The sequence below is a fragment of the Terrapene carolina genome, unplaced genomic scaffold, assembly GCF_002925995.2.
Source record: "Terrapene carolina triunguis isolate 2854851 unplaced genomic scaffold, T_m_triunguis-2.0 Scaffold22, whole genome shotgun sequence".
Taxonomy (NCBI): Eukaryota; Metazoa; Chordata; order Testudines; family Emydidae; genus Terrapene; species Terrapene triunguis.
Genome location: NW_020664373.1, coordinates 9428885 through 9443076, shown reverse-complemented (window position 1 = coordinate 9443076; position 14192 = coordinate 9428885). Strand labels below are relative to the sequence as shown.

Genomic DNA, 14192 nt, shown 5'->3' with positions numbered 1-14192 from the left:
TTTTATCAAATGTCTTCGGAATTATGGCAGGCATTTTTTCTGGGGAATACGGCTACAAACTGATTTACTGTGTATACTGTTTGGCATGAAATATTTATACAATAATTTTACATTCCAAAAAAAACAAAAATAAAGACTTAACCATGATAAGGATGCTGTTCTTGAATTTCAAAAGGAACGACCATCTAATTACTGTGTACTATAGGTTCAGGTCTCCCTATTTTCATACATACTATGTACATACACATATCATGTAAGAAAAATCTAACCTGTACTATGTAACAATTTTAATTCTGTAAAAAAAAAAGGGGGGGGGGAAAAAAGGTTGTTTTTTTTAAATAAATTTAAGCAGCCTGCTTGCACCTTTTAGTATATCCTGTATGCATGAGCATGAATGAAACTAAAAAGGTGACATTTAAAGTAGTTCAACCAAAAAGAGAAAAATAATATATTCTATGTAGTTTTAAGTTACGGTATATTGTTACATTTACTCATCTTTTCTGTTTGGTAATATTCAATAACTTGTCCAGTGAACATAGCTCCTAGCTCTTTTAATATCCTCTTTTTCCTGTACTGTAAGTGTCAAGACAGTCTCAGTAAATTTCCGAGCTCTTGTTGGTCTTTCGTTTCTTCTTCTAACAGCAAATAGTATGACTCAACATTGTACTTCACAGTACAGACCTCTCTCATTTTTGGTAGTTTCAGGGTTTAATGGAGCAGCATTGGATTCTCTCTCTTTTCAAACTGATTAACACAGCCGGCACGTGTAGTGCAAAGCATTGCTGTTTAGCATCTCTGAGTGTACAACAGGAAGAAGCAAAAGGCAGCAATAGCAACTAAGAACAATGCTAATACAACTATTAGCTGCTGGAACCAGACACAGCGATCAATCTGCTCTTGAAGTCTTCTATTAACCTGTAATAATTGAGTTAGCTGAAAAGAAAAACAGGTTATATGATATTAAACAGCTTTTTACTGAATGAACTCTCCTATCTCTAGTGATTTTACCTGTAGGTAATTCTGAGAAGCAGTTACAATACTAAATTAGCCAACAGTATATTTTATAAGATACACACAAAAAATCTTCAAGAATTCCTCTATCACAGTGTGCTCCCATAATTTGGATCACATCTGTAGAAGATATTATTTCAGAGGTATAAGCAATTCTATCTTGATCTATAGACAGATAGATATGTCTATGTATGTATATAAAAAAATGACACTTTTCTACTAATCGACAGATAGGGTCACTTAGCAATTCTACTACTTGAGGTATATAAGGGTATGTCTACACTACCCGCCGGATCGGCGGGTAGCGATAAATCGATCCCCGATCGCTCTTCCGTCGACTCCGGAACTCCACCATGGCGAGAGGCAGAAGCAAAGTCAACGGGGGAGCGGTGGCCGTCAATCCCGCGCCGCGAGGACGTGAATTAAGTGATTCTAAGTCGATCTAAGATATGTCGACTTCAGCTACGTTATTCTCGTAGCTGAAGTTGCGTAACTTAGATTGATCTCCCCCCCCAGTGTAGACCAGGCCTAATACATATAAAAAGAATGAGAGTAGTGTGTTGGAAGTGGAAAATGTAGGGGAGTTCATATCAAGAATAATTAAAATAATTATGCCACTGTATTTGGTTTACAGTTACTCTGAAGCATTCAATTCCTCCATTGAAAATATTTTCAGTTTTGAACTTGTTTTGTACTATTTCATTAAATCTTCTACTGCCATTTATAACGGCAAGCTATTAATCTATAATTCAGTTCAATGACCATTTTGTATGAAAGAATACTCTCTTACCTGTAAGTGTAAATCTTCATTGGTTTTTGTAGGAATATTAAATGAATTCTCTTTTAATGTCAGAGTAGAAGGCTTGCTACTTTCTACAACATGACATCTTAACCTGTGAAAATTTAAATGCAGTTTATCAATATTATTATAAAGTCTGTTTTAACTAAAACAAAAAAACATTTAAAGGACAAAAATCCTAAAACACACTATTCGTAACATATTACAGTTCAATTATTTTACCACTGAATGGTTCAATACAACATTCTTATCAAAGATATGATTCTGACCCCAATGAAATAGACAGGAGATGGATCATGTCCAAAATACCATGGTTACATGTGACAGCTTTTGAAGTATGAAGGCACAACAGGAACAGGAACAGAATAATCCCGTACAACAGTGGTTCTCAACCTGTTTACCATTGTTGGGTTGGTCACATTTGCAGCTCTTTGCGTGTTATTTGGACTGCAGCCACACAAAATAAATAAATAAATATATATACACATATACATATATATATATACACATATACATATATATATATACACATATACATATATATATACACACATATATATATATATATACATACACACACACACACACTACAGGTGTGGCCCTGAGGCTGTCACATGGACCGCAGCTGTATGCTGATTGGGCCGCAAGTGGCCCACAGGCCGCAGGTTGAGAACCACTGCCTCAGAATATATCACTTACCTTTATGCTTTTAATCTTACTGTTACATACACTATATAGCTGATTATAACCCAAGATTCAATACCAAAGAAATGTTGTTTCATTTATGTTAAGTATAAAATATTCAGAGAAAGCAGAAACAGAATTTCAAAGCATGCCTAAATATACTTAGTTACCAGCTTCAAGACATCATTTACAATAACAAGATTAGAAAAAAGTTACTTGAGAAAAAATAACCAGTGCATGCATTTGATGTCACACATGATATTGAAAATTAAAGCATTTTATAAAAACACAGCAGGAACCAATTTGGAAACATTTAAGCCCATTAGAGAAGAGATGGATGCATTTATTTTCTGGGGGGCGGGGAGACGAGCTTATCATGAGACTTTCAGTCTTCTTATGTGAGAAGAATGGAAATACTAAAACTTTTGAGAGAAGAATAAAGCAGAATAAAAAGGACAGAATGCTTTGGAATAACTTGTTTTTGAAAAAACAAAATGCTAACTGGCTTCCTCTGGGAGAGGACTTAGCAAGATGGAGCTATTCATCTGCGTCTATAAATATTCAAACAACAATGCATGACTTTAGGTGGGCAATAATGACATGCTCTACTGCACTTGATATAGGTTTCCTTGAAAACGAAAAGGTCAGCACTGTATAAATCTACATGCCACATTCCACATTACTGGATCAAGCACATTTCAGAACGTCTTGCTTCCTGGTGCATTCATTTGTATTGGTTTATTAGTCAAGTATCCCTTGAAGGCTGTTGTGGCAGCTTTAATAAAGTCAAGCAATTTCTCACTATTGCTCAATGGCCTACCCTAACAAAATACCAGTGTCTACGCAAGAAAGCATTTATTTACACTTTACAAATTCAATGTGCAAATGCACACAGTTTACCTTTCCAGTATGTGTAAACAAAAATGATCTAAAAATTGTGTCATGTTTTCCTATATAGAACTTTATTCTTTTCTTTGGGGATTTTGGAAGAATCTACCCTTACACGATTTGTATTTTGAAAAAAAGCAGCTAAAATGTGAGAAATAATCCCACAACTCCTTGAAAAGTGACATTGCTTTTATACTTTCCAGAAAGAATAAGTTTATTGAATGACATAGCAACAGAAAATTTACCTAATGGTTGCATTTACAAACTGCTTAATTATCATAAGATATTCTCTTATGAGCATCTATGTATCATTTTGAATTACATGGTTAGGTTCAACATTCACATCTCAAACATATATGAGCTGGAAAAACAGATTTAATTAAACACAAAGAAGCAATTTAGTAAAACATGAATTTCAGTAAAGAGGGGGGAAACATATAATGAAGAGAGATCTTAGTTTGTAATGCCCTAACAAACTTGCCAGTTTTATTGAAGCCAAGTGCTTCCATCCTCCAGACTTTACTTTAATTGCTGTTAATTTTTTCCAACATTCACACTGTAGGATGAAATTTTCCAGCTCTGTTTTCTACTAGAGAACTAATGTTATGAGATATGCTTTTTGTTATCCTGGTGAAAACTGATTTGGATTTAGCTAAATTCTGAAAGTTCTAAGTGAAAGTGTATGTTATGTTATGCATAACATATTTTTTCAAAAATATGTAGAAGAGCAGTTGTTAGTAAAGGTAATTAAGGTGTGCATGAAATAAAGTGGAGTTCTGGAGAAGCTTTGCATCATGGATTAAGATATACGCTCAGTAAAGCGGGTCTGGTGGCTCTGCAGGAGACATTTCTACCAGTGCACGTCTGATGGGGGAAAGAGCATTCTAGCGTTGGCTAGAAAATTTCTATATTACCTAATTCTTCTATTTGCTCTTTAGAAAACACCTAAGAAATTATATCACCCTGCCCTCCCTCAAAAACAAAACAAAAAAAAAACAAAACCCCAAAACCCACTATCAAGAGAATGTTGAACTGCAGTTCTAATCTAAAAAGTGATTTTATAAAAATAGCACTTTCTTACTCAGCATATCTACTCTGTCTATGCAGTAACATCTGTTCACTTTTGTTACAAAAATAATTTTTCCTACTGCTGCTTACTCATGTTAACACTTAACAGTGTGAGAGTTCAGTTCTACTACAGCTTATGCATCAATAACAAACTAAGTCCCAATCAATTTTACCTTTAAAACCCACTGCAGGCAATGGGGATGAACAGGGGTCACCAAGAGCATAATTCAACTTGTAGAATCCTTAATACTGGTGATAATGCACAAATACGAGAAATTAGAATACAAAACCCACATAAGAAAGCCTTTAAGCCAACTATATGCTTACCTATGTTCCATCACTTTGTTTCTAGGGACTTCTTTCCAAAACTGAGCTAATTCTGGTATGCCTGCTCCAGAAGCCTGGTCCATTTCTGCTGCCATTATCAGGAAACGGTCCTGCAGGGAAGCGGCAAAACCTACCCTCAACCAAAAAATCCAAAACAATAAATTTAGCAGAGATTGTATGTATACACTAAAACACCACTTCTACCTCTCTAGGAAGGAAATTAAAAAGTAATGTTAGTTACTAAGGAAAATGTGAACTGTGCGGTTTAAGTAAATTTAACAGAACAACACAAATTCTAGAAAGAGGTGGTTACTCACCTGTAACTGGAAGTTCTTTGAGATGTGTGGTTCCTGTGTGTATGTCACACACGAGTGTGCATGCTTGCCACGCACCTGAATCCAGAAGTGTTTCTTAGCAGTGTCCATTGACCTGCATGAGCATAGGGAGTCTCCTAGTGGCTCCCAAGATGAGGGTATAATATGGAGTGCGGGTCGACGCCATTCCAGTTTCCCTCTTACCATTACAAAATCCAGTTCAAAGCAGAGGGGATGGAGGGCGGGTAGTGGACTACAGAGAGGGACCACACAACTCAAAGAACCTTCAGTTACAGATAAGTAACCTTCTCTTCTTTGAGTGATGGTCCTTAAGTGTATTCCACACATGGGTGTCTTGCGAGCAATGATCAACACAGAGGTGGGTGTGAGGATACTAATGGCACTGCGGTCTGTAGTATGGCATTGCCCACGGCCGTGTCTGTCACTGCCACTTGTGTTATGGTGTAGTGCGCCGTGAAAGTGTGGACAGAACCCCACATCACAGCTCGAGAGATGTCTTGCCAGGACACATCCGCCAGTGAGGCTGAGAAGGCGACTTGCGCCCATGTAGAATGAACCATGACCCTGCCTGGGGGAAATAGCTGGAGTGTTTGTAGCATTTGAGGATGCGCTCCAAGACCCATTTGGAGATGGGCTGGGATGAGAGGGCTTGTACCTTTGATCTTTTGGAATGGCCACCAATAGTTTAAGTGATTTTTGAAATGGTCCAGTCCTGTGGAGGAAGGACACTAGCGTGCATCAGACATCAAGGGAGTGCAGGGCCCTGTCAGTGGGGAGGCGTGTGGCTTCGGGCAGAATACTGGCAAGTGGATGGACTGATTGAGGTGGAACTCAGATACCACTTTTAGAAGGAATTGGGGTGCAGCCATAAGGACATCTTGTCCTTGTGGAATATCGTGTGTGTGTGTGGGGGGCGGGTGGGCGGTGTCTGCTATCATGGCTGCAAGCTCACTGACTTGTCTGGTCAGGTTATGGCTACCAAGAATGCCACTTTCATTGAGAAGTGGGAGAAAGAGTATGTGGCCATTGGTTCAAAGGGTGGTCTTGTGAGGGCGAAGAGAATGAGATTAAGGGCACATGAGTGTGTGGGCTTCAACACTAGTGGAAAGGTGCTGAATAATCCTTTCATGAAGTGGATAGTGATATGGTGCATAAACACAGAGGGATGAGTGGTGTTGCGCATGCCGGTGAGTGTTCCAGATGTTTGGGTGTCCGGGTGACCGTCGGTACCATTGGATCCCGTTGGTGCCTGGCCTTGCCTTGCATATGGGGTATCTTGGGTGCTGATCCAGCCGGATCTACACGTGACATCTTCCCCGACTCGGCTTGAGTTGGAAACACTGAGCTTGGGAGCAGTCCTTTGCCGAGACCTGGCTCTTGTGCTTGTCAGAGCTTTTTGCCCTCATATCAGGATTTGTCCTTAGCCTATGGAGCTCCGAGGCAGGCACTGTGGCTGGAGGGGGCACTCACTGCCGATGGTAGCCGCTGTACCAGGTGTGTGTGTGTGCGTGGGGGGGGGCGCCTCTTTGGCCGGGATCTAAGTGAGCCTGGGGCTGCATGACCTCCTCCATAAGATATTCATAAGGTTCAGAAAAGGGCAACTAAAATGATTAAGGGTTTGGAACGGGTCCCATATGAGGAGAGATTAAAGAGGCTAGGACTCTTCAGCTTGGAAAAGAGGAGACTAAGGGGGGATATGATAGAGGTATATAAAATCATGAGTGATGTGGAGAAAGTGGATAAGGAAGTTATTTACTTATTCCCATAATACAAGAACTAGGGGTCATCAAATGAAATTAATAGGCAGCAGGTTTAAAACAAATAAAAGGAAGTTCTTCTTCACGCAGCACACAGTCAACTTGTGGAACTCCTTACCTGAGGAGGTTGTGAAGGCTAGGACTATAACAGAGTTTAAAAGAGAACTGGATAAATTCATGGTGGTTGAGTCCATTAATGGCTATTAGCCAGGATGGGTAAGGAATGGTGTCCCTAGCCTCTGTCAGAGGGTGGAGATGGATGGCAGGAGAGAGATCACTTGATCATTGTCTGTTAGGTTCACTCCCTCTGGGGCACCTGGCATTGGCCACTGTCGATAGACAGGATACTGGGCTAGATGGACCTTTGGTCTGACCCGGTACGGCCTTTCTTATGTTCTTATATTTGCGGAGGCGGAGCTTGTGGGCTTCCTGGTCCTGGGCAGGAAGGATTTACAGAGGGTGCAGCGTGCCACGGTGTGTGCCTCATCCAGGCAGTAGAGACTCGACACTCACACAGATGGAGTGTGGGTAGGAGACACAGTTTTTGAAGCCTGGGATCCTGGGGATAGTCCCCGAGGCAGGGTGGAGGGGGATGCGGTTCCCAAACAGGGAAGAGAACTACTATATTAACTACACTACATAAGAACATAAGAATGGCCATACTGGGTCAGACCAAAGGTCCATCTAGCCCAGTATCCAGCCTTCCGACAGTGGCCAATGCCAGGTGCCCCAGAGGGAATGAACAGAACAGGTAATCATCAAGTGATCCAACCTCTGTCGCCTATTCCCAGCTTCTGGCAAACAGGCTAGGGACTCCATCCCTGCCCATCCTGGCTAATAGCCATTGATGGACCTATCCTCCATAAATATATCTAGTTCTTTTTTGAACCCTGTTATAGTCTTGGCCTTCACAAGATCCTCTGGCAAAGAGTTCCACAGGCTGACTGTATGTTGTGTGAAAAAATACTTCCTTTTGTTTGTTTTAAACCTGCTGCCTATTAATTTCATTTGGTGATCCCTAGTTTGTGTTATGAGAAGGAGTAAATAACACTTTCTTATTTACTTTCTCCACACCTCTCTCTGATTTTATAAACCTCAATCATATCCCTTCCTTAGTCGTCTCTTTTCCAAGCTGAAAATTCCCAGTCTTATTAATGTCTCCTCATATGGCAGCCGTTCCACACCCCTAATAATGTTTTTTGCCCTTTTCTGAACCTTTTCCAATTCTAATACATCTTTTGAGATGGGGCAACCACATCTGCACACAGTATTCAAGATGTGGGCATACAATGGATTTATATAGCGGCAATATGATCTTTTCTCTCTTATTAACTATCCCTTTCTTAATGATTCCCAACATTCTGTTCGCTTTTTTGACTGCTGCTGCACATTGAGTGGATGTTTTCAGAGAACTATCCACAATGACTCCAAGATCTCTTTCTTGAGTGGTAACAGCTAATTCAGACCTCATTGTTTTATATGTATAGTTGGGATGTTTTCCAGTGTGCATTACTTCGCATTTATCAAGATTATATATGGAGATATACCTATCTCATAGAACTGGAAGGGACCTTGAAAGGTCATTGAGTCCAGTCCCCCCTGCCTTCACTAGCAGGACCAAGTACCAGATCCCTAAATGGCCCCCTCAAGGATTGAACTTATAACCCTGGGTTGAGCAGGCCAATGCTCAAACCACTGAGCTATCCCTCCCCCCTGAACATTGAATTTCATCTGCTATTTTGTTGACCGGTCACCCAGTTTTGTGAGACCTTTTTGTAGCTCTTCGCAGTCTCCTTGGGACTTAACTATCTTGAATAGTTTTGTATCATCTGCAAATTTTGCCACCCCACTGTTTACCCCTTTTCCCAGATCATTTATGAATATCTTGAACAGTACAGACCCCTGGGGGGACACCACTATTACCTCTCTCCATTCTGAAAACTGACCATTTATTCCTATCCTTTGTTTCCAATCTTTTAACCAGTTACCAATCCATGAGAGGACCTTCCCTCTTATCCCATGACAGATTATTTTGCGTAAGAGCCTTTGGTGAGGCACCTTGTCCAAGGCTTTCTGAAAATCTAAGTACACTATATCCTCTGGATCCCCCTTGTACACATGCTTGTTGACCCCCTCAAAGAATTCTAGTAGATTGGTGAGGCATGATTTCCCTTTACAAAAATTATGTTGACACTTCCCCAACAAAACATGTTCATCTATATGTCTGACAATTTTGTTCTTCACGTCAGGCTTACCAGCTTGTAATTGCTGGGATCACCTCTGGAGCCCTTTTTAAAAATTGGTGTCACATTAGCTATCCTCCGTTAATTTGGTACAGAAGTTGATTTAAATGATATGTTACAAACTACAGTTAGTAGTTGTGCAATTTCATATTTGAGTTCCTTCAGAACTCTTGGGTGAATACCATCTGGTCCTGGTGACTTAATATTGTTTAGTTTATCAATTTGTTCCAAAACCTCCTCTAATGACACCTCAATCTGAGACAGTTCCTCAGATTTTTCACCTAAAAAGAATGTCTTAGGTTTGGGAATCTCCCTCACATCCTTAGCCGTGAAGACCAATGCAAAGAAATCATTTAGTTTCTCCGCAATGGCCTTCTCGTCCTTGAGTGCTCCTTTAGTATCTTGATTGTCCAGTGGCTCCACTGGTTGTTTAGCAGGCGTCCTACTTCTGATGTACTTAAAAAAAAAATTTGCTATCATTTTTTGAGTCTTTGGCTAGCTGTTCTTCAAATTCTTTTTTGGCCTTCCTAATTATATTTTTACACTTCATTTGTCAGAGTTTATGCTCCTTTCTATTTTCCTCACTAGGATTTAAACTTCCATTTTTTAAAAGGAATCCTTTTTGCCTCTCACTGCTTCTTTTACTTTGTTGATTAGCCATGGTGGCACTTTTTTGGTTCTCTATGTTTTTTAATTTGGGGGTACATATTTAAGTTGAGCCTCTATTATGGTTTCTTAAAAAAGTTTCCATGCAGCTTGCAGGGATTTCACTTTTGGCGCTGTACCTTTTAATTTCTGTTTTACTCACTTGCTCATTTTTGTGTAGTCCCCCTTTCTGAAATTAAATGCTACAGTGTTGGGCTGCTGTGGTGTTTTCCCCGCCACAGGGATGTTAAATTTAATTATATTATGGTCACTATTACCAAGCAGTCCAGCTAGATTCACCTCTTGGACCAGATCCTGTGCTCCACTTAGGATTAAATCAAGAATTGCCTCGCCTCTTGTGGACTCCAGAACTAGCTTCTCCAAGAAGCAGTCATTTAAGGAGTGAAGAAACTTTATTTTTGCATCCCGTCCTGAGGGGACATGTACCCAGTCAATATGGGGATAGCTGAAATTCCCCATTCCTGATACTTGTCCCCATTATTATTGTGTTTTTTATTTTTATAGCCTCTCTAATCTCCCTGAGCATTTCACAGTCACTATCACCATCCTGGTCAGGTCGGTAATAGGTCCCTACTGCTATATTCTTATTATTAGAGCATGGAATCACTATCCATAGAGGTTGTATGGTACAGTTTGGTTCATTTAAGATTTTTACTTCATTTGATTCTAAGCTTTCTTTCACATAGTGCCACTCCCCTACCAGCATGACCTGTTCTGTCCTTCTGATATATTTTGTACCCTGGTATTACTGTGTCCCATTGATTATCCTCATTCCACCAAGTTTCTGTGATGCCTATTATACCAATATCTTCATTTAATATGAGGCACTCAGGTTCACCCATCTTATTATTTAGACTTCTTTAGCATTTGTATAAAAGCTCTTTAAAAACTTGTCACTTTTTAGCTGGCTGACATTACCTGATGTAATTGAATGGGACTCTTTTTCATATGACTGTTTCTCATCAGATCCTACCTGTATTTTATCATCTTCAATCCTCTACTCCTTACTAGGACATAGAGAATCTTCATTAATAGATACTCCCCTAAGGGATGTCTTCCTGAGTAGCCCCACCCCCGGTTAAGGGCTGTTGGGTGCTAAAGAGCTTGGAGATCAAAGCCTCATTAAGAAACTCTCAGCCTTGCCTAGCGCTATAAGTTAACTTATCTACCTATACTAATGAAATTATTTACATACTATATACAAAGTAAAATCACTCTCTTAGTAGACTAAGAGCGTGAAGGAACAGGGCTTCTGACTGAGGCCATGCAGAGGTGAGCGGGAACTGGAGTGGCATCAACCGACACTACTACTTATCCTCGCCTGGGAGCCACAAAGAGACTCACTATGCACGTGTAGGTCAACGGACACTGCTGAGAAACATTTCCGGGTGGCATGCATGCGTACCCACATGTGGAATACACATAGGGACTATCACTCGAAGAAGGTAGGGATACTGCAACTACAATAGGTATCAAAAAATTGTGAAGTCACACAGGAATAAAGGAGAAAACACATTAAACCGTAGGAATTAAAATTTTCCAAATGGAGACTATTTAGTTAAAATGCAACAACCAATCAGTGCTAATGAACAATCCAAAACTTAGTTGTTGCTGTTGTTTCACAAAATGGACTTGTTGCATTTGGTAAAATTTGTAAAAAAGCAGCTGGATAGCAATAGAGGCATAAGACAACAAGCTAACAACCACTTTAGTGGATTTATGGTATAATTTGACAATTACCCTTAACAAAATTATTTCAACATGTGGACCCTTTGAGATTAAAAAGAAAATTAAACATAGTGATGCATTTTTAATTAGGAATATTTTCCAAATGAGTTCTCATTTAGAGACATGTCTGGCAATATCTTACGGGAAATATAAAGAATGAATTTATTATTCACTCATGCTAAACATTCCTCTCTAAAATTTGTTAAAAAATTCCATATCATTTCATTATACAAGAGCTAACCAGGCAGAAAGATGCAACTGCTCTTTATAGAAATGTATTCCCAAAATTACTTACATTTTACTTCCATAGCTCAACCTTTGAATTTTTTCTTTTCCATCAAATATCAGTAAGCAGTACAATTTCAGTATAATTACAAATCACATGGATGAAATATTAGCATTGTTATCTGTACTGAATGAAATAAATTGTATGTGTTTGTTCAACTTCTCCAGAAGCCAACCTCATTTTCATTGTTTTACACTCAAAATCCTGGCACTTTGGTAAAAAGACAGGACTACTGTTAATTGCATTAGTGATTAACAGAACACTTGTCTACTGGATGAAGAAAATAATTCAAACCAAATCGCCTCAATATACATCTCTAAATATGATGCTTATTTTAAATCCTTCACTAGGAACTACTGCAACAGATTAAAACAGCCTTCAGCCATTCTTGCAGATAACCGAACATGGGCCCACTCAATCTTAGCAGCAAAAAATTTGGATAATGAAGCAGTGTCAACTGTGATACTACAGCAGTACCAAGGAGAAAAAAAATGCAGTTTGAGTGCCTTGTTATGTTTAGCAAATCTCCATGGTTAGTCCACTGCTCTTCTAGCAGGCCCCAAAGCTCACAGTGCCAGGAGGTGTGTCCCACAATTGAGTATATATAGAGGCCAATTCAAAGAAGAGCTGTTAATTGTGCATGTACCTCCTGTAGACTTGTTTGAAAATTGTGTCCTATGAGTTTTTACTTACCACCATGGAGGGATACTACTATGTCTATTGATGTACCAGGTTCACAGCTACTATTACTTGGTTTAACTCTATACTTGTCAGGAGCAGTTGTTCTCACCTAAAAATAAAAACAAGCATATGGTGTATGTCAGAATTTAAACAGATTCCGCCTACCAGTTCTGTTACTGCTAATTTACAAAAAAGGAGAAGAGACAGGGTTTGGTGTTCCTAAAATGTTATCAGACCTCTATTATTACCAAAAGATGGAATAATGAAGACAATAGATTTAAAAAACAAAAACACACCCCACACCCCTTTCCTTTTTGGGAGTAGTCTTAGAAGCTAATGCTTCCAATTTCTTCCTCTATCAGTTTTGTCCTTCGCTATTTGGCAAAGACTGGATTTCTTCTTTTTTTATATAAACAACACTAAACAAACAAAAATACTGAACGTAATACTTGTGAAAGTTGCTAGTTTGACAACTTTGAAACCTGAATCATGTATATATGCAGAGAACATGTACAAAGTGGTGGTAAACCAAGTCTATGCACACCTAAATTCATTTAATTTCCTGCATCCCTAAAAATACGGCTACTGAGTTGAACATGAAATAGAGACTGCACTTATTCCTCTGAAGGTGAGCTAATGGGGAATGGATTTTTCAGCAGCTTTGACATAGTTGATCACAAAGTGCTGATGACTTGTTCCTGGAATAAGGGGGAGGGAGGGGAGATCCAGCAATGGCTGGACACTCAAATATGAGTAAGGACACCACCCTTTCATTATTTTTACTGTTAATTATCTCATTTGACCTTTATTCCATGAAAGATTTGGGACTTTGCACAAAATCTGCCACAACAAATTTATATTTCTGTACAAATGAAAGGCATGTGGACAGCAAAACAAAACAATGTATAGACACAAATAATATTTACCTTGAAGGCCACTACATTTTTAGTCACATTTGTGAGAACTATCAAGCATTTTTTCTCTCCAATTTCTTTGGATCCAAAAAACAGCTCTTCTGCCGGACTAATTGAAAATAAATTAAAAATTGGATTATACAATTTTCATTGAGCAATCCACTATTTTTAACACAAATAATCTTTCTAAATCATTTATCATAACACAAATTTGAGTTTATTAAAAAAAAGTGCTTTCTATCCACCAGTTACAGTCACCGTAAATTAAGTCTCCACAGGCAAGCTGCCACAATATTCTGCAGCATATTTAAATTTGATAGAATCCAGAGCTGGTAACAGTAAAAGGTGTAAGTGTTTTGTGTGTGCGCGTGCACTAGGAACTAAAGGTTTATCTCTCTCCTTCCCTTGGTACTCTCATGTAATTGGAAAAAAGTTGGTTATGCCTCTTTCAAAATTATATGACACTGGTATCATCATTCTGGAATTTGACATTCTTCTTGAATAGAGAAAGCAGGGCAAATGCATGAGCCAAGTAAGAAAAAGATGAGTAATGGAAGGAAGAGAACTGGCACAAGAAAATATTAGTTAAAAAAAAAAAAAATCATTGAAAGGTGCACATAAAAGTGTTGTTGTATTCCTTTTCCTGACAATTTTTTTCTGAAAAGTGAGGGTCATGTTAAGTAATCATGGTCAGTTCCTTTCTTTCTCCCAATTTCTTAACAGTAATTTAGCTTGTTTTGACCCCTTCTCCCTCAAAGCTACTTTATCCCTCTACCCACCCCTCATACCAGGGGTTGGCAACCTT

General features: G+C 39.0%; 1 protein-coding gene across 4 annotated transcripts in view; it reads right to left on the bottom strand.

The window, feature by feature from the left end:
* Positions 1 to 326: 326 nt before the first annotated feature.
* The window catches only part of LOC113406090 (motile sperm domain-containing protein 2-like), a 58339-nt gene continuing 44473 nt past the window's right edge, over positions 327 to 14192 (bottom strand). For 3 of the 4 annotated variants that reach the window (XM_026648590.2, XM_026648583.2, XM_026648597.2), the window contains exons 11-15: positions 13400 to 13496; positions 12486 to 12582; positions 4778 to 4907; positions 1802 to 1904; positions 327 to 933 (exon numbers count right to left, since the gene is read on the bottom strand). In XM_026648590.2, the coding sequence (XP_026504375.1) occupies positions 787 to 933; positions 1802 to 1904; positions 4778 to 4907; positions 12486 to 12582; positions 13400 to 13496 (574 nt within the window). In that variant the 3' untranslated portion in view covers positions 327 to 786. Of the gene's footprint in view, positions 934 to 1801; positions 1905 to 4777; positions 4908 to 12485; positions 12583 to 13399; positions 13497 to 14192 lie in introns of those variants that run through there. The other variant, XM_026648606.1, reaches the window with a different exon arrangement.